A 20,304-nucleotide genomic window follows, 5' to 3' on the forward strand; every position below is an offset into this window, starting at 1 on the left:
CATATTTTAATTTCAGCGGTCTTGCTGAAACAGATAATAAAGCAGGAATTTATTGCTGTTGCTAATGTGAATACTACAAAGATATTTACAGCTGTAGAAAATATTCAGAAGTTATAATACTCCAGAAACTGAAGCTACCAATGGTGCCAATTGAGCTGGCAGCTGTGCAGAAACAGTCTCTCTCTGAAGTTTCAGGTCCCCTCTGAAGCTGTGTAAGTGAAAACCAGAACGGATCAGTGCAGCCCCTGCCATGCCGCCCCCGACCCTTTGCACAGCGGCGGAGGCGATCCCGGCAGCAGCGGGGGGTGCTGAGTTCGGTCGCCGCTCCGGGGGTCGCACATGGAGCGGCTGCGGGCTGCGGTGGAGGGGCGGCCGGGAAGCAGCGAGGGATCTGTGACCCTACAGCGGTCCGCATTCCGAAGGGTACGGCTGAGAGATGCTACGGAATTACGCTGTCCTGGGAGAAGCCCGCAGAATCGTTTTTTGTTTGTTTTTTTTTTTTTCTTTCTTTCTTTCTTTTTTTTTTTTTTTTCCCAGTGTTTGTTTCAATTGAAATTCGGCTGTGCTGAAGAAGCGCCGCGCTCCGCCCAGCGCTGCGCGGACAGAGGAGCCGGAGCTGGACAGGGATCGGGCTCCGCCTCGTGGCCCGGAGCTGCCTTGCGCCTCAGCTGCTGATGCTCCGTATTCTTTCCTATTTCTCATGCACTTGATGGTACAGAAATGCTGAGAATATTCTCATAACAGCTACAGCTGTCGTCTGCTGCTGGTACGTACGCTTCACTGTCAGCACTGCAGCTTGAAAGTAGCAGGAGCTTGAAGCGCCAGGCGGAAATGGACGGCTAACTGGAGTACAACGTGAATGGATGGAACCAGTGATATCCTGCCGTTCGGTTCATCTCCACAAAGCTTAAATTCACGCTGTTTTTTATTCTGGCAGTTCAGCAAGACAATGTTCTGTGAAATATGACGTTGGAAAATAAGTTCATACATAATCATAGAGTCATGGCAAGGTGTGGGCTGGCAGCGACCCTACAGCACGCCCAACCCCAGCCCCTACATGGCACAGAGCCCTCCCACAGCCGGCAACTGACACAGAGCGAGGTGACCTGGCACACAAGAAATGTCTCTTCTGAAGCTGAGCTTTTTTAAAGTGGAAAAGATATCACACGGTTTTCCTCAAGCACACACGTGAAGGATCCATGGAAAAGACCAAAAATCTTCATTCAAAACCCGGCGCAGCTCTGCAGCTGTTTTTTACGAAGTCTGTTTTCAGCTGCGCAGTCCGCGCCGTACGGAACGGAGCAATGTTCAGAGTAAGAAAACAGGACGCCGTCAGCAGGTGGCACCATGGGATGAGCACTGCGGTGCTCCCGGAGGTGCTGCAGGGCGGTGCTGCTGGGAGCGCTGCTGCGTCCATCGAGCGGCAGCCGAGCTGCGGCTGCGCTGTGTTCCCACAGCACCGGTGTGGAGGTAAATCGCGTGTGACGAAGTGTAAATCAGAACAGTTACATTTACAGTGACTGAAGATATGACCGTTTAGTGCTCATTTTGATAAGATCCTGGCAGTTAAGGTGCCCACTTCTTGCCCACGTGCTGTTCCTGCTAGGGCCATATACTAGTGGGCTATTATGCCCTAGTAATGTATCCTCTATCAGCAGCAATTAATGCTGTATGTCTTCCTGTAGAGTTTCATGGCTGCTGGTAGAGATGGATGTCCTTGAGCATTAATGTTGTTTTGTGTGAGGTTGTGTGTGTCCTCAGGGACTTGGACTTACCTTGAACTGTAAGAACTTGACCCATGTGGTAGGCAATAACAAAATTGATATTTCAGAAGTTGAATTCAGAGCAAAGGGCTTAAGGGTGTTCTGTATTATCTATTCATATTCACTTCTGATTCCTGGGAGAAGCCAGTGGCACTTTATATCTGTCCATTTATCACTGCCTTTCTTATGACTGTTAAGGTTACGTTGCTGTTATGCACAGAGGTACCTACATGTCAGGACACCACATCTGGGCTGCAGGGAGTGCTGCATAAGGAGTGCAGTTGGCTGTGTGGATGGCGACGCTGCACTGACTACAGAAAAACAACATCAGACTGAATGCATTTGCACAAGCAGGAGAGAAACTTTATTGTGTAGAGTCTTTCATAAGGATACTGTACAGAAACAAGCAGACATCTCTGACCGAAAGAGCCAAATGATCATGTAAGAAGGGAGAGCAAATTCAAGGAAAGGCATGAAGCTGGTGCACACTTTTTGGGTTACATTCTTGTGATCTAGCAAAAGTAACGGCACATTTCTGTAAGTGTCAGCCAGTGGTTGGACTGCCCTGCTTATAGCTGGTCCAGCACAGGTGGTGTCATAGCAAGAGAGGTTTCAGTATTTCTTTATTGGTGTCTCCTGTCACGAGTGGAGGAAGACCTTCCCTCATCTTCTGTGCCCCCACGGGCTCTTCCAGCAGCACTTGCTGTGGTAGGAGAAAAAAAGATCATTAAACTTATGGGAAGAAGCAAACTGCCAATGCATAGAAGAGCCACACAATGTTTCTTTGCTCATTTCCTGACAAGATTTTTTTTTCACACAGCAGAGGGGGAACTGCCTCTGCACCTCATCTTCTCTTCCTACTGGTCCACATCCAGTAAATCTTCCCAGTTATGAAATAGGAGAGGTAAAAAGATAAACAGAGTGCACACTGCATGTCAGATTTGTATCTCTCTTGCAGGTGGTATGAATCAGAGGAGGAAGTGAGGAATCTGTGAGATTGCCATGTTTTAGAGCCACATGAGGAGTCAGCACAATAATTTTCCAAGCTACTGGGGTCAAAAGTGCACATAAAATAAGCTAAAGTATTGTGCTTTCCTCTCCAAATGGAAAAGAAGGTGTCATTGCAGAGAGAATATGGTCTGTGTTAATAAGAAGAAATACCAAGAAAAAAAGCTTACTTAATTCTATTGCTTGAACTCATTCCCACCCCTCTGTAAATGACATTTTTTACTTACCATCCTTAGGGTTCACTCCTGACATCCTGCAGAAAAGAAGAAAAGTTTGGTCAGTGACCATCACTGGGTTTGTCCACTGACAGTTAGAAACGCTGTGTGTGCACAGCTGTGACCTCACACTGCTGTGTCAGTGGGTCGGCTCTTGCTCTGGGTCAGGGCTCTGGGGAGCACTGCTATACACTCTATAGAAAGAGTGGCCATCAGTAAGACCACTTCTTAGTCTTGATTTGTCTCTATGTGTCTCCCTTCTCAAACTGTCATAATCTAACATAAGGAGCTGATTCTCTCTCAGAAATCAAAAATAATTCCTTGTGTAGATCAGTACAAGAAATGGGCAGTAAATGTTAGACTTTACTAAAGTCAGTTGTGGTCTATATGCAATCCTCTTCTATTGGATTCTGAGTGTGTGATGATAAATATTTCCACCTTTGTGCACAAGTGCAGAAAAGCAAGAGAAAAAGATCTTGAGAATGAACTTGTGAATGGCATGTTAGGCTGAAGGTGGTGATTCCAGCCCAGCAGGAGGATTACATGAGACACATATAGGCCTGGTGCCTTCTGTAGTACACTGCAGTCAACATGCTTGCATTTTTAGTTTCAAATTATCGGCACAACTGATCTGCAGATGTAGTTTGAGTGATAGCAGCTCCCGGGATGTTGCTGAGCATCCGTGTTGCCAGTGCTCAGCAGGCTGTATACGCAATCAGTGTAATTTCGTAATCTGGAGTCAGCCTAACAACCACAAATTACTGCTTTACAATGTGCCCTGCTATTAACCTTATCTAACCATCACCAGATTTCTATATAGTAACGTACTGAGAGTCCTGGGTCTCCAGCAGCTGGCGGTACGTGGCGATCTCCTGCTCCAGGCGGCTTTTGATGTCCATGAGCATTCTGTACTCCTGGTTCTGGCGCTCCATGTCGCATCTGATTTCACTCAGTTGCTCCTCAACACTGGTGATGAGGTTCTGAATTTGTGCCAGCTGTGCGCAGTATCGTCCTTCTGTATCTCGCAGGTTGGCTTCCAGTCCAGCTTTCTAATGAAGGAAGACATTAGAACAGGTTGCTGTACAGATTCATACCACAGATGGAATCTAAGGGGAACCAAGGGAGGAGGGGGGTGGGGGAGGCTTCTGGCAATGGCGCGTGCTGTGCTGGGCACAGCTCCATACCATGCTTATCTGTGACTGCAGCTCGATCTCCAGGCTCTGCATCGTGCGTCTCAGTTCTGTGATCTCCGATTTGCTGCTCTGTATCTGCTCAGTGTGGGTGGCAACTTCATGGTTCAGCTCAGTAGTCTGAAAGAAAAAAGCAACTGCAGAATTAAATGCATGAAAAATAAACTGTAAGCTTATCTGTCCTGCTGCAGAAGCAGTGATGGGGCAGTGCATCAGGTTGGTGGTTGCTGACATAACCATACCTGGGTGAGGAACCATGCCTCAGCGTCCTTACGGTACTTCTCAGCCAGAGCCTCGTACTGCTCCCTCATCTCCGAGAGGATCCTTGTCAGATCGATGCCAGGAGCAGCATCCATTTCCACACTGACTTTTCCGCTGAGCTGATTGGAGTACTCCTTCATCTCCTGCGTGGGCAAGAGGTGGGGGACACAAAGGAGGTTACGCTCTGTATTCTGACACACTTTCTGCCAGCAGCAGTCCATGCAGTGGCACTTTAATTATCACAGATCACAGGTGGGACACACATAAAGACATTTCTCAAATTGTGTCTCTCCATGTATGTGCTTTTCTACTCTCTGTATACTCACATACACAGACTTACACATGGTTTCTGTGTGACCTGTCACGTGCTTAGGAATGTCAGACTGAGACTCTGCAACTCGTGGATCTGAACATTTTGGAATCAGATAAATGCTTCTCAGGACCAGCTATAGGTTCTTTCAATATCACAGTTTTCTCCTTATTAATGTTGCCATTCTGATTTTATTAGATAAATTCCAAGGGAAGTAATTTCCCCTCTGCACTGCTAAGAGCACTCACCTCCTCGTGGTTCTTCTTCAGGTAGGCCAGCTCCTCCTTCAGGCTCTCGATCTGCATCTCCAGGTCGGCCCTGGACAGGGTCAGCTCATCCAGCACCCTGCGCAGCCCGTTGATGTCAGACTCCACGCTCTGGCGCAGGAAAAGCTCATTCTCATGCCTGCAGTTTTACAAAGAAATAAGCGTTGGCATCTGCATGAGTTTGAATGAGAGCCTTAAGTCAAAAACCCAAACTATTCCTGTCTTCTTTTTGCCTGTGATTCAGGCTATTAAATAGTTAAGAGCATCACTAAAAAAACTGAGACGTGATTTATTTATATATATAAACAGCTCAGCAATCTGGTTGCTGTGTTCTGATCCTTCGTCATATCATTTTTTTTGGCCAGCGATTTTTCATTAGAAGTTATTAAAGAAAAGCATCTGTCTGTAATTTGGAAATACAGGCTGAAGAACTTTATTTTCTAGATGGGAAGTAATAAAACACTTTAGAAAGCTGGTTTGAGAAAGGGAGAAAAGGAGAGAGAGGACAAATACGTTTCAGGCAAACTTACTTCAGTCTGAAGTCATCTGCAGCCAGCCTGGCGTTGTCAATCTCCAGAACGACCCTGGAGTTGTCGATAGTAGCTGCAAGGATCTGGCAGTTGGAAAAACAGGAAAAAGCACTGTGAATGCTCTGAACTGAGCACATTTTGCCATGTTCTGTTAACTTCCTCTGCAATCATTTTAGTTGCAAAAACCATCTCATTTTCAGGACACAACATTTGCTTTTTAAATTAAGAAAGGGTCACAGTTCTCTGTCGGTGTGCTCAGAGCCACAGGGAGCTCTAGTTTGCAGAATCCAAGATTTATTTTCTAGTTGTTTTATTTGATTTCAGAAATGGGGGCTGTGCGATTCCACCACTCCAATGCATTCTTCTAACTCCCCTACTTATGAGTGTCATACCTTATCTTGGAGATCTTCAATTATCTTGTAGTAGTTGCTGTAGTCTCGAGCTGGGCTGCTGGGAGCTTCCTTCTGGTACCAGTCTCGGATTTTGACTTCTAATTCTGCATTTGCATCTTCCAAGGCTCGCACCTTCTGCAGGTACGTGGCCAGGCGGTCGTTCAGATTCTGCATCGTTATCTTCTCGTTGCCAGAAAGAAGGCCGTCACCTCCACCAAAGGCACAGATAGCATCAAAGCCTCCACCAAAGCCAGCTCCTCCACCCAAGCCGCAGACTGCACCTCCACCAAAGCCGCCATAGCCTCCTCCGTAACCGCCGCCAAACCCGGCGCAGGATCCACCACCGTAACCGCCTCCCACGGAGGAGACGTACTTCGTCGAGGAGATGGAGACGCCCCGACCCCCGGACCCCCCGTGGATGCTCGGGGTGCGGTAGGAGCCCCCGACCCGCACAGAGGAAAGGCGGGAGCTGCCGCTGCCAGCAGCCCCAAGGCCCCCAGCACCACTAGCAAAAGAGTTCTGCACGGTGTAAGTAGTCATGGCTGCAGCACAGGAGGAGTTGGGTACTCAGCGTAGTGCAGAGCAGGAAAGCATGTGCCCTCGCTGCCTTGGTGCTTCTTTTATAGCCACAAGATAGGGTGTTAGGAGACAAACCCAAGCTGCAACCCTCCCTCCAAAGATTCTCCTCCCTCGAGGTGAGGCCAATTATGATGACATTCCTTACACACAGAGCTGGCTGTACATCTCAGGGGCTGGGGCTTGGGTTTTGTCTTTTAATTAAACTAAAGGGATGATTCAGATTGTTTTTCTTCGGGCTACGGTTCTGAAGCCTGGGCTTTACTTTTCTGACAATCAAGAATGGAAAAACAAAGCGAGTTGAACCGCGCCCACTCACCCATTCACAGCAATCGCTGCGGCTGCTCGGAGGAAAATTACTTTTCCCCAAATGAAGTTCTGTTTGAGTAAAATTCTGCTTTCAATGAAAAAGTGCAAAGCGTGCAGAAATGTTCACGTCGCCGTCATTTCTTGTTTCGCTCCATGTTCTTTTCCCAGCAAAAATTTGGAATTGAAGTTTCCATGTTTTTATTCCCGTTCTTTGCTCAGGATTTGAATTTAAATGTTGGCATCTGAATTCCTGTTACAAAAAGCTCTCAACCACAGCGCTGTGTGAGGAACAACCAGCATCCATCTGCGTCTGGGAGACAGGCGTGTTTAATCGAATTTAGTGACACCTGTGAAATAGGTGAGAAGGGCAACGCGGGAGTGAAACCATTCGATTAAAAGGAGAATGAGGGAGGATGCAGTTCCTGCTATCCTGTTAGTATGGCAAACCTCAGCAAGCAGAGCTGCAGGTGAAACTGTTCAGTGTGGAATTAAATGAGTGCAGCAGTGATCTGCACTATGAAATGAGTGATTATTGAGAGTCAGGTTTCAGAATCTCTTACAAAGTGACGTTAATCTTTCATTTAAAGTGAGAGTGCCAAATACGGTGTATTTCAATTCTAACCATTTGTGAGTGCTGCTGGGGGGCATCAGGAACCCAACTGCTGATCAGCACTGTGTGCCCATGAGAAACCGCATGTGGGGGGCGTTCAGCAGCATCGGCTTCTTGCTCAGTGCTCAGGGTGTGTCAGCGGGGACAGCAGCTGTGAGAGCAGTGTGGCAATAGTGTGGGTTCTGCACAGGGAACGCCGTTCTCTGCCCATGAGGTGACAGTTCAGGTGAAGGAGGGGTGTGGTTACTGCTGTGACATGGAGTAAAGACATGGGGGGGCGGTGTGGGGGGGGCCCTTCCTCTGATCTCTGCTCTGGAACAAAGGCATTCTACATTTTTTCCAAAAAGTTGACCTTTTCCTTTTACAGAAGGACAAATATGTATTTGCTCACCAACATAGCAACCACTGTGCTTCTCTTAGCCGTTTCTCAGATCCATGTCATGCAGAGTGCATGCTTTCGGATGCTGAAGCTCTCATTGGTTGCTGGGACGGCCAAAGGGGTTTTTCTGAGGTGTGGTTGTGCCCCAGGCAGAGCCTCATGGCGGTGAGCAGCCTTTGTATGGGGGGAGGCTGGGAGGGAGTACTTGGAGGCAATAAGCACCAAAAATCAGGCAGTGATATGCAGCCTGACAGCCCGATTGTGAGTCTGTCCACTCGTACTTCAGCTAATTTGCAAAGGCAGGATATTTCATAGCTGTGGAAACATGTTTCAAACAGAGCTTGGACCTTTGCCACAGCACTTCAGTTTTGCTTTGGGGCAGATTAATAGTTGTGTGTAGCTGCCAAATGTGCGTATCTGTGAGAGGCAGTATCTATCTCAGGGACAAGTTGAGGCAAACTCTCCTGAAGACAAAGAAGTTCCTTTAAGCCCCCTGTCGTGGCAACGTGCAGAGCTGTGCAGGCTGCTGGGCTCTGTGGGACACAGTGATCCCACAGTAGGCAAGATCAGATTCCAGTGAGAAAGTAAGAACCACTCACAGAAACCAGCAAAACCACCATCAGCTGCATCAGGAAACTTTGGGGGTTTTTCATTCAGCCTGCTGCAGCCTCGCCCTGCCCCCCCCCCCCCCCCCCCAGGTCTTTGCTGATTTGCACTTCTCAGGACTGTCTTTTTTTTTTTGCTGTCAGTTCTTCATGTCATAGTTGGGCCTCTGTCAGGTGCTATAGAGCTGGATTTCCAGGGGCTAAGCTGGGACTTGTGTGTCAGGACGTGACAGATGCTGCTGACGGGTCAGCTGAGTCAGTGCAGAGCCAAGCCCAGCTCTGGCCCCTTCACCTGGGGAGGATTACCCAGCCCTGACAGAGCAGATCTGCAGCTCTGCGCTGCTCCTCGCTGTGCAAACACTTCATTAATTTGGGAGGACTTACAAAAAAGAATGAAGGAATGTATTCCCTCCCAAGTCCGAGGAGAGAAGTGATGAAGGGTTTGTCACTGTGTCCCAGTGGAGTGATCTGTCCCAGGGAGCCGTGTGCCCCTGCTGGGGCTGAGGAGTGCGGCTGGAGGCCTGGGCTGTAGCCCGGGTTTTCTTTTGACACAAGTTCAGAGGAGTTTCCTTGGCTGTAAAGTTCTGGAGTGATAGCTGGGAGTGAAATAACTGATTTCTGATGGCCTGAAGTCAGAGCGATTGCATTTAGGATTTCAGCCAGGAGAGCACCCTTCCAATGACATGAGAAGGGAGGCGGTTGGAAAGAGGCCTGAAAGCCCATACCTGTGTATGGGCTGAGGATCTGATTTTTCTGTTTGAAGATAAGTGCACTGGAATAGAAAGTGAGTGAAGAAATCTCAGCCCTGTCCCTCACTGCCACGTATCTGCAGCCATTCTAATAGCTTCTCATTTCACCCAAACAAAACACTCTCCAGCTCTTGCTTCTTGCTGGAATCTCCCAGCATCTCACTGTTACTGCCCTTTGGGTGCACAGCCATTGCAGTGCATCTCCCCCAGGAGGGCTGCGTTGTGCTGTGGCTGCAGCCTGGCTTCATCAGTGACTGCACAGTGACCAAACAGGAGCAGAGATTGCAAGATCATCTTTATTGGAATAGATACAGCATTTCAGTACAAGAAAGAACTGGAAGTAATTAAAAGCCTAACCTAGTCTGCAAATTAATCGCTGCTAAATGAACCAATCTACTTAAACTCTGTGTAGTCAAGGATTCTCTGTGCACTCAATTTCCAGCAGTTTAGTGTGATTCCTCTGCATTTTAATTCCTTTATTTCCCTCATCTTGAAGATGACAGTTATGGGACTTTCAGTATTATTTTCCATCTGCCGGCTTGTCTCTTTTGTCTGCAATGATATGGAGAAAAAGAACAACAGCTCCTTAACCAGAACACTTAAGACCATTCTGCAAGTTACTGAGCTTACTTGGTGCCTCATCTGTCATTCCCTTCTCTCAGAAGTTTTGTTCTTCATAGCACTGATTTGAATCATGCATCACTTTTACAATACAGCTGACCTTTAGAAGCCAGTCATACTTGCATGTTGGTACAATGCCCCTGAGCTGGCAGGCTGAAATTTCTCCTATTCTTCCACCTGGGGGAATGATTTGTGTGTTTTACAGTGGCAAAGTCTGATATTTTTCCCTGATGTCTAATAGCTTTTGATGTCTAAAACTTGCTGAATTCTGGCCAGATCCACCACTTTGACTTTTTCTGTGGCACAGATCAGTGCAGCAGCCCAGTCTCTGGAATGGATAGAATTACCTTAATGTATGTATTTATCTTTTTAGAAAATCAAACATCTTTGCTTACTAAAGCTTTCCCAGAACAGAAAAAGTCCTTACCGGGAGATCCAGAAAGGGATCCAAACAACCTGCAAGCAAAGAGAGAAGAGCTGAAGGGAAAGGTAGCACACTGCCTGCTGTGTGAGACAAAGATGTACTACAGCAGATTCTCTCATCGTTTTGTATATGGTCATTAAAAAGGTGTTCATTTCCTTGGTCTCCCTTTTGTCCCAGGAGAAGGAATTGTTATAGGAAGTGTTTTTGTAAGCTACAACAGTGAAAGAAATAATGAGGCGAAGCACAAAGTGCTTTGTGCCACGAGCAGTCACTTACTGGGACTCCTGACCCTCCAGGAGCTGCCGGTAAGTAGCGATCTCCTGCTCCAGACGGGTCTTGATATCCATGAGCATCTTGTATTCGCTGTTCTGGCGCTCCATATCAGCGCGGAGCTCAGCCAGCTGCGCCTCAATGCTGCCAATCATGTCCTGGATCTGCGCCAGCTGTGCGCCGTAACGCCCTTCGGTGTCTGCCAGGGTGCTCTCCAGCGCGCCTTTCTGCGAGCACAGTTGGAGGGAAGAGATGCTGGGCTGCTTGCAGGAGGGGGAATACGGGTGTATTTTAGGGTGTCTGCGTTTACACAGTGCAGATTTTAACATACCATGCTGAGCTGGGACTGCAGCTCTATCTCCAGCCCTTGGAGGGTGCGTCTCAGGTCAGTGACTTCAGACTTGCTGCTCTGTAGCTGTTCGGTATTGACGGCTACCTCACGGTTCAGCTCCTCAGTCTGAAAAAGGGAAAACGCCACATGAGACCCATAGGGCCTCTGAGCAGAGGTTGTGAGGCTTTGGGGTTGGTTTTCTGTAAGTTACAGAGTCACTTTGTTTCCTTTGTGGATTTAAGAATCAGCATTTATTTAGTATGAAGCTTTTGATACCTTACTGTGGAACCAGGCCTCAGCATCCTTCCTGTTCTTCTCCGCCATGTGTTCATACTGGTCTCTCATATCGGCCAGGATCTTGGACAGGTCAATGCCTGGAGCAGAGTCCACTTCCACACTGACTTGGCCGGCTACCTGTCCTCCCAGGGCACTCATTTCCTGTGTTGACATAGCAGAGGAAGACAAAAGAGGGTACAGTTGTGGATAAGAACATTATGAACCATCCATCCTTTCTGCAAGGCTCTAAACAACTGCGCTGGAAAACGGGCAGGGTGGGTCTTTAATTGGTGAATCTACACAGAAGTCTTTTTCACTGGAAAGCCCAGGGCAATCATGAGGCACTCCACACACTGCTCTCCTAACCTCCTTTCCGAACGTGTTTCTTGGTTGTTTTTCTATTTACCTCCTCGTGGTTCTTCTTCAGGTAGGCCAGCTCCTCCTTCAGGTTCTCAATCTGCAGCTCCAGGTCGGTCCTCGCCAGCGTCAGCTCGTCCAGCACCCTGCGCAGCCCGTTGATGTCGGCCTCCACGCTCATGCGAAGAGCTTGCTCTGTTTCAAACCTTGAAAAAGCAGAACAGAACCCTTCAGGGTGATGATGAGGGCACTGTGAAATGCGTTATTTGTTAGAGATGTATCTGGCACCGTAGGAACTATAATATAGCAAATATTGTCCAGCATTAAACTTTTCTACATGTATTTTACATGATGGAACATTTTCTGTGGTATAGGTGATATGTTCAGCAATGCATAAAGGGCTGAGCTGCAATGATAGCATCAAACTAGTGTTAATACGGAGATTTTACACACGTTCCTCTGTTTTTTCACAGCCACTGCCCTTTGCCTCAATAGGGATTTTTGCCTCCTCCGGGGACTTTTCCCTTTCAGAAATTACTCACTTGGTCTTGAAGTCGTCAGCGGCCAGTCTGGCATTGTCAATCTGCAGGACAACCTTCGAGTTGTCGATAGTGGCAGCAAGGATCTGCAATCAGCAAGAGTTCATTGCTGAGGTGGAAACAGTGATGTCGTTTCTTTTCCTTACGCTAAAGGTGGAGGAGCTATGATTGTATTTCACCCGTAGCTCCACCAAAGATGAGCGCATTTGGTTTAGTGTCAGTAGGAAAATATCAGATTATCTGTAGCAAAAAGGCAGCACAGATCGATTACAGCACTTCTGCCATTGCTATCAGCTATGGATCAGTCCCCTACTTTTGTCCTCTGAGGGGCTTTAAGCTGGAATCCCCTCTCACAGAGGGAGAGGCCTCAGGTGGGCCGGTCGGTCGGAGCTGCTGTAGGTGTGAGGCACAAGCACTGCTTCCTGGAGTAAAGCAAAGAGCAGTTCTGGGCAGAACTGGTTCTGTCTGTGTGTTTTCTTAACAGGGCAGTGACTGCAAGGTCTGTAGGATTGCAAGATAAATGACATGCTTGTGTATTGTCAGCAATCTTGGTTCATACTGCATTTGTAAAGTCTTTGGGCACATTATTTTCCTTAAAATAACCAATTTAGTGTTGTCTGACTCTGATAATTAATCGTGAAAAGCCGTGAAGGAAATGTCCCTTGGCAGTAATCCCTTTTTAACTAGAAAGGGTGTCTTTTTTGCCTGCCGCCTTCAAAACTGGAAAGGTCATATCCAGGAACAGTTGCAACAACATCTTCTCTAACAAAAGGGAATAAAGGACAGCAGGAAAAAAATGCCAAAAGGTGAAAATCTGATTCCCAGTTCTGTGTGTTCTGGGGCTCAGTTTTTGAAATCAATAGAGAATGGGAATGTCTCCAGGCAAGGAGAAAACAAACTGCGTGGGAGCGGCGATGAACTCCAGGCTAAGCTGTGGGAAGTAACCCTTAAGTTCCCTTGCATTTATTTACACAGTGTAGGCAGCTTCTATGTATGTGTTCCAGGGTGTGCATCTCCTTAAAGAGATCTAACATCAGCTGCCCCTCAGCTGCTGGGACAGAACCTGCATTTATAGATGGGATCGATTATTTTATGTCTGCTACTTCCTTTATCCATCTGCAGAATGTTTCAACATTCTTATTCCAGTTGCTAGCTTGAGTAGGTGAAATGTGCAGCAAAGCGTGCAGTTATGTCCACGAAATCATGAGCTGCTATCTTCACGATACCAAATTGCTCTTTCCTGTACCAGCAATGTGTGTGTGCCTGTCTGAAGTGCTGCCAGCTGCACGGCAGGTCAGAGCACCGTCAGGATGAAGGCTGGGGTGTCTGAGATGAGCCATTCTGCGCATTCTCCCAGCTAACATTTCAAATCGTAGATTATTTCATACTGCACGTTTCTTTCCCTGCCCTGACCAACAACTGTGTTTTCATCTGCCTCCTTTTCACAGACTGCACTGCCCTCTGGCTCTTTCTTAGGGAGGTTTTCTCTTTGGATTTTTATGCTTCCTTCTTAGGTGCTTTTTAGTAAATACAACCACTTACCTGGTCTCGGAGGTCTTCAATAGCCTTGTAATAAGGGCTGTAGTCTCGGGCAGGGCCTGGTCCTTGTTTTAGGTACCACTCCCGGATTTTAGTTTCAAGATCTGAGTTTGCTTCTTCCAACGCACGCACTTTGTCCAGGTAGGACGCGAGGCGGTCATTCAGGTTTTGCATCGTTGTCTTTTCATTCCCTGAGAGGAGACCGTCACCAGAGCCCAAGCCCCCGCCATAGCCACCACCGAAGCCTGCACTAAAGCTGCTGCTGAAGGCACCTCCATATCCGCCTCCCAGGCCGCTTCCTAGGCCAGAAGAGACAAATCTGGCGGAAGAGACTGACACTCCCCTGCCACCGGATCCCCCATGGATGCTCGGAGCCCTGAAGGAGCCGCCACCCAAACGGAGCGAGCGGCCGCAGGGTCCCCCTGCCACGGAGGAGGTGGTTTGCCTGAAGCTGTAAGTCGCCATGGAGGGGAATGCCGAGGACCTGAAGCGCGCTGTAGTTTGTGATCCTGAAGCAGGAATGCGAGTTCCTTTCCCCCACCTCAGCTCTTTTATGCCTGTGACAATGGGAGTTGTCTCCAGAATGTGTTATCTGAGACCCGTGGAATTTATCGGCCGTAAGCCCTCTGCCAGCACAGGAATTCCTCTCATTGGTCAGTTGCTGAGAAGTGAGTTGGGTTTCATTCCCAAATACCTTCACACCAGGAGCTGATTCCTCCCCCCCGGGCTATTGAGGAAGAAGGTGGGATTGAGGGGAGGTGTTGCTCTGCTCAGGGGAATGGCCATCGGTCTGGCTGGATTTTATGGGCTGGGAACATTAGGGCTGGCAGCACACAGCCCCAGTGCAGCCTGTGCTGCGTCCCCAGTGAAGTCACACAGCAACTTGCTTCTGCAGCCTCAGGAAAGTTAAAATATGGAGTGATTCGATCAGTTATTGCGGGCTGATAACGGAGCCTGAAGGGAGCTCACATGGTGGACAGCTGCGTGGACTTAGCAAAGCAGGGTCCTACCAGTCTTCTTCCTTCTTTCCCTCAAGAAAAATCCTTCTTTCAGGAGGAACAGTTTCTTTGCTGAGCAGCCTTCCTAGGGAGGTGGATCCATGGATTCCCCGTGGATGGTGGTGTTGGAGAGGCATTTGGTCAACGCCCTCAGTGATACGGGTTGGCATTTCCTTAGCCCCGATGTGCTCAGGCAGTTGCACCAGATCCCTGAGCTCATGAACCCACTGCACTATTCTATTCTGTTACAAATCTTAAGTTTGTTCCTTTGATCTCATTTCCTTTTGGGCCAGCAGTTAAAGGGAGGATCTGACAGATTGTGTCGTGTGTGAAGGAGTCTATTTTTGTACAGAAACAAGAATCCTTTTCAAGGAGCCGTTGCTGTGTTTGCAGCAGAGATAGACATTAAATTTCCATGAGTGTTACCTGGGGAGTCAGCAATAACAGAAACAACAGCCCGATTATACGTTCAGTCCTTTTGTTACTACCAAAGAGGGAAGTAAGCAGAAGAAACATAATCACATCATTTTCTGGGCTCTGAGGGTAATGAAAATGTTATTTCTCCAGTGTTTAAGTCCAATTCCCCAAGGTGAATTTTCAAAAGCAATGGTGCTTTTGTCACTACAAGCTCCCCCTTGAGCATCCCCAGCAGCGAGCAGCTCTTCCATCTCTTCTGCTTTCTCTTTCTTTCCCCACCACCCCTCCCTTCCCCCCAAACCTCCAGGCCTCCACAGGAGGTGCTGCTGTAAGGAGGCACACAGCGAGCAGCATTGGCAGCAGCCAGGCCAGGGCAGAGCTGTGCCTCCTGCAGGTGCTTCCACAAAGCTCTGGGAGCGCCAGGTGTGGGCTGTGTTTGAACCAGCAATCCGTTCAGTACCAAGACAATGAGTTAGAGATAAGCCAAATGAAATGCACACTCGGCATGAGGGCATGTCTGTTCTTTTTTTTACCCATAAAAATGCACTAAGCACACATCAGTGCTTTACCCACTTGGTCCAGAGAGAGAAGTCAAACTGCAGGGCAAATACAGGGAGTGTTAAAGAATAAACACACGAGCTGGAAGCTGGCCAGGGAGCCTGTGCAGCAGCCCCATGGAGTCGGCCCGAGAGCCTCCCCTGCAGCCTTCTGACCAACCACTAGCTTTCAGTGCTTCGTAACTCATCATTCATATAGATTGGCATGCCCTTTTTGTCCCATTTATATATCATTTTCAGCTGTAATTGATGAGGTTGGTTTGCCAGTTAACTAGAATTTAGTCATTTTTGTCAAATGTACTTTATTGTGAACGTGTGGCCTTGAGGCTGACTCATACACTGCTTGCTTTCCTGTGTAGATTATCTATGTCCTCAGGTGAGAGGGAGTCCTATCCTGTTGGAGTAACTTGCAGGCTTTTCTGCACCTGGCGATGAGGCTGTATCAGAACGGAGTTCTGCAGTGACTCAGGCACAGAATATATCACCAGATACGTGCAGTTTGGGTGCCCTACGTATGATCTGTGGTTCTGCAGCCTAGGGGCATGACAGCTGGCTTCTTTTGTGTTGTGTGGAGGCTGCTGCATTCACACAACTTGCCCGCTGGCCCAGTAACAACGTGCAGCCTGCCCTGAGGCAGAGGACAGCCCCTTCTGTGGATCTGAATGTTTTATTCAGCCCTGGGTGGGGGAATGCTGCCCAGCAGGTTCCAGCTTCCATCAGGAGCACTGACAACCTGGGAAGCTGTCTGCATGCAGGCGGAAGGGACCGACAGAGAACAGTTACTGTATTGTTAAATGCTGGAGTCGATAGTTAGGGCATAAAGAACACATCTCTGTGCACCTTCCTTCACTGAGCAGAAATGCGAGGAGTGGAAGGGAGAAAAAGCCCTGTTGTGTCCCCGTTGGTGTCCTGCAGCATGGAGAAAGGAGCATCCCTCCTCCGGGCATCCCCAGGTTCCCTCATGAAGGCCCCGAGGCAGTGTGCTTTGAATTTCTGCAAAACAAAAGGCATGGGTATGATTTTGCACAGTGTCTTTATGGTCTGCTTCATAGAAGTTGGGGTTTGGAAGGTCTCTGCATTCCCTCAGAACCCCCTGAGTAAAAGCAGCCATCACTGTATATTTTGAGAGTACTGCTAATTAGCTGCAATCAGGCTACGTTTGCTTCATGTAGGTGGGGAAAACTCCCAAAGAGTTCTTGATAATTTGGGATTACATCTGGAATTGCCAGGAGTGGAAAAGCTTGGGGGACACTGCCCAATGGAGCAACCATTCCATCTGCATTGTAGCTCCCAGTGTATGGCAAATGCCTGGACAGCAGCAGGGCACCTCGGGCAGCATTCCCAGGAAAACTGTATTCTGAGTTTCCAGAAGGGGTTGGATTTGTCTTGTAGCTCCACATCTCTCTGTGGCTGCACGTGTTTGCCTTTGCTGGGGCTCCCTTCAGGTGGCAACACACTTAAATGCCTGGAGGGGCCTTCAGTGTGGTGAAGTGTTTGCTAGAGGAAGAAGGTGCCGTTACCACTGTGTGCAGGCCTTTGTTTCTCCAGCTACGGTGATCTTAACTGGCTGTACAGTCAGCTCTTCCTGCAGCAAACACAGGGTGGGACAGCCCAGGAATGGCCCTTATCTGTGGTTTATCACAGATAAACATGGCATGGGGAGCAGCCTGCATGAGGCTCATGCTGAGCCCTGTGTTTGCTTTATCTGTCTCTGCTCTGCCTTCCCATTGCTGCTGCTCTGAGCAATTGTAAATGTTTTTTCAGGGAATTTTTATGAACTTTGATGTAAACCAGTTTTACTGCCCTTGAGTAACACCAGCACGTAGCTCATTCTCACCCGCTGCTGTTGCAGCGCAGTGCTTGCATTGCCAGTGCTGCTCCCATCCGAGCAGCCCCTGCACGCTTTACCCTCCTGACTCTTTTGTACCCACATTTTCAAACTTCATGACTTCTGATTATCGAAGCTGTGCTGCCCTGCCCCACTGATCCTGTCCTGCATCCGCTTAGATCACCACCATGCATGTCCTCTCCCATCAGAAGTCACAGGCACAAAGCATTTGAAGCTCTTTAATTCAAACACACGCTTTTCTTCTATTTTTTTCTTGAAACTTCCCTGTGGGAAGAGCCAAACCCAATGAGGGCCCATCTGCAGCCGGTCCTGGTGCGGCTGTGCTGGTCGGGGTGCAGCTCTCACCCTCCTGGCTTCCCTCTCCCCTCATCAATCATTTTTAGGGCCTTTTTCCCAGATGCTCACACAGCTCCCATTGCTTCACAGTGCGCCAAGAGATTCCGAGATAGGAATGTTTGCCTGCTGCAGCAGCAGGTCCAGGCACAGGCAGGCACAGCTGCCAATGTTTGAAGAGGATAGATAAGAGCACAGAGCGATGCTGTTACCTCCTCAACCCTCTGTCTTCTGTAGAGTGGAGGGAATGTGGTTTGGTGAAGGGAAATGTACGTGCCTGAAGGTGGGCTTGGCCAGGACCCCCAGCCCTGGCACGTGAAAGGAGAGTTCTGGATGTAGTTTTACATTTCCTTTAACCTGTTATCTGCTGGTAGATCTCGGCACGGTGTGATGGGGCTGGAAACTGTTCTCCAAGGCAACTTAGAGGCTGCGTAGGGATTCCGGTGATGCAGTTACTGACAGCGGGTTCGGTGGAAAGGAGTTCTTGTTTTTGGCAGCAGAACCGGCATGGAGCTGCGGGGCGGAGCTGGGCTGGGCTGGGAGCAGCAGCGGCGCAGGGACGGCGCTCAGCGGGGCTCTGCCTTTGATCCGCAGCCACGTCCCGCTGCCAGCGCTGCCGGAGCACGGCCAGCAGAAAGGTGTTCCCTGCAGCCAGCCTTGGCAGCGCCGCCGAGCGTGGGCTCACTAACAGCGCTGCGAGGAGTATCGGCAGCGCGCACAGAGAGCTCTGCAGGCGCTGTGCAGCTCCTTGTGAAAGTCAGCCTCAGCACAGCTGGTACGTGCACGCACTGTGCCAGCCGTGAGGGACTGTTTGCCCGTGGGTCGGCTGCAGTGTGGGACAGCTTCGAGCTGTTCCGAAGTTCGTTGGTGTTTCCTCTCCAAAATGCCATCTACTGCATGAAAATAGAAATACAGGACTTAGGAACACAGAAAATGCATTTTCCTACAGGATTTTTTGTGCTTGCTTCATTTGGCTGCTGTTACTTTTCATGGTTATTGTAGGCTGGTAAATGTGTGTACAGCAGTAGCTGATTCTGATCGTTTGCCTCCATGTTTTCTCATCGAAGGCGGAATGAAGGAGAGACTTCCTCTGTTAGCGCCCTGGGAAGTGCTGAGGGGATGGAGGGGAGAACTGCAGGAGTCCGCAGCAGCGCTGTGCCCGGAAAGCTCTCCTGCAGCACTAGGCTGTAGGGCTGTAGGGCTGTAGGGTTGCTGGGCTGTGGGGCTGCGGGGCCTTCCTCTGACCTTCCTGAAAGCTCCATACTGTGCAGGCGGAGATGAGTAATTTCCAGAATTGAGAAACCTGCACACACCCGTAGGCTGTAACGCGGACTTTGCGGTTGCCTTTGTAAGCAGCCGTGCCGGAGTCCCGCGGTACCTCCGCACGCCCCCTGCAGGCCCGCTGCTGAAGCGCAGCCGAGAGAGTCCCGTCCCGCGGCGCAGCCCTCCCTGGCAGCGGTGGCAGCTGCAGCTGCGCTGTGCACGGAGAGCGGCAACCCGAGTGCTGCATCAGTGCGTGCGGGAGCACTGCGAATCTGCTGGTTTCCGATGGGAGTAGCTCAGAACTTCCAGACAGAACTGCATGGAGCAGACGATGGTTCCTCTTTTCAAACCTCTTTGCTGTTACTGTGATTAAATGCTGTCCAAGATCTCAATGTTAGCCTTGTGAAAGATGTATCTCTTCTATTGCTTTTTTTTTTTCTTCAAAAGTATGAGTCTAGCTAACATTTTGGGGGAAAATAAAGATTTTCCTCCATTGTTTTTTTTTGGCAGCACATTTTATTAATGGAAAAGGTAACCACGAACCCCATTTTAAGGTGCATCCTTACTCGTTGCCTTCCCTGTTTGCTTCAACCGTTTGATTTCTGAGGAATAACGACACATGGCTGGGGACGGGGGGCAGAGCTGCTGTGTGGCAAGGTGACATTTTGCCTGGCCTGAATCTGATTGCAAAACAAAGCGCGGAGCTCCGGGCAGGACAGGCGCTGCGGTGAATTGTGTGCTGCCCGCAGAACGACGGCCCCGAGGCACACCCAGCACTGCACGGCAGACCCTGCTCTGCTGCTCCGTGTGCTGCCAACCAAAGGCTGAAGCATAGTTTGTAAGTTTCAAGTGAGTCATTTCACTGCTTTTTGCTCCTCTGCCTAGCTCAGATGGTGTCAGTGTGCTCCATGAGGTTGCGGCAGCTACAAGACTAGATAGAACGCTCCCCTAAAAGGTGGGGGCTGTCTGAATATGATTAGTTTCTTCTTCAGCGACCCAAGGGCAAATGTCTTCGGATTAACCAAATGTATCTTCAGGTTGTGGTTTTAATTGTATTAAGTTTATGCCGAACTGTCGCATCAACCCCTTAGACGTACAGCCCTCACAATGAACACTCTGAGAAAGGCTTTCACCCATCCTCTCCTGTTCCCATAGGTGTCGCTCTCGAGTTTAGTATGAAGCTGGGCAGGCATTCCTTCTTCCCTTATAGCTTATCCAGACATCACCTGATGAAGTAGGATACGCTATTTTCTTTGGGGCCATATTAAAGAACATCCCCAAACTGTGAATGTGTATCTCATTTCTTTTACATAACTTTGAATATTTGTACACCCTCAATACACTAAATAACTACTGGACACTACTGG

The 20,304-nt window shown here is 48.8% G+C and overlaps 2 protein-coding genes across 3 annotated transcripts; both read right to left on the bottom strand.

Annotated features, from left to right (window-relative positions):
- Positions 1-2,100: 2,100 nt before the first annotated feature.
- Positions 2,101-6,519, bottom strand: KRT13 (keratin 13). Its single transcript, NM_001001312.2, is given in 8 exon segments — positions 2,101-2,466; positions 2,999-3,024; positions 3,815-4,035; positions 4,171-4,296; positions 4,419-4,580; positions 4,996-5,152; positions 5,544-5,626; positions 5,936-6,519. Coding segments are annotated over 8 exon segments (1,395 nt in total). The 5' UTR covers positions 6,476-6,519; the 3' UTR covers positions 2,101-2,386.
- Positions 6,520-9,438: 2,919 nt separating this feature from the next.
- Positions 9,439-14,096, bottom strand: KRT24 (keratin 24). 2 transcript variants are annotated; one of them, NM_205009.3, is made up of 8 exons: positions 13,524-14,096; positions 11,985-12,067; positions 11,492-11,648; positions 11,086-11,247; positions 10,810-10,935; positions 10,485-10,705; positions 10,212-10,240; positions 9,439-9,715 (listed from the first exon to the last, which is right to left on the bottom strand). In NM_205009.3, exons 1-8 carry the CDS (start codon positions 13,983-13,985, stop codon positions 9,684-9,686), a joined length of 1,272 nt encoding a protein of 423 aa, NP_990340.2. In that variant the 5' UTR covers positions 13,986-14,096; the 3' UTR covers positions 9,439-9,683. The 2 variants fall into 2 exon arrangements, with proteins under 2 accessions (NP_990340.2, XP_040509062.1); XM_040653128.2 differs by having other exon boundaries at positions 9,442-10,112; positions 13,524-14,044.
- Between the last annotated feature and the right edge of the window lie 6,208 nt (positions 14,097-20,304).

The sequence above is a fragment of the Gallus gallus genome, chromosome 27 (assembly GCF_016699485.2).
Source record: "Gallus gallus isolate bGalGal1 chromosome 27, bGalGal1.mat.broiler.GRCg7b, whole genome shotgun sequence".
In the NCBI taxonomy this organism is placed as follows: domain Eukaryota; kingdom Metazoa; phylum Chordata; class Aves; order Galliformes; family Phasianidae; genus Gallus; species Gallus gallus.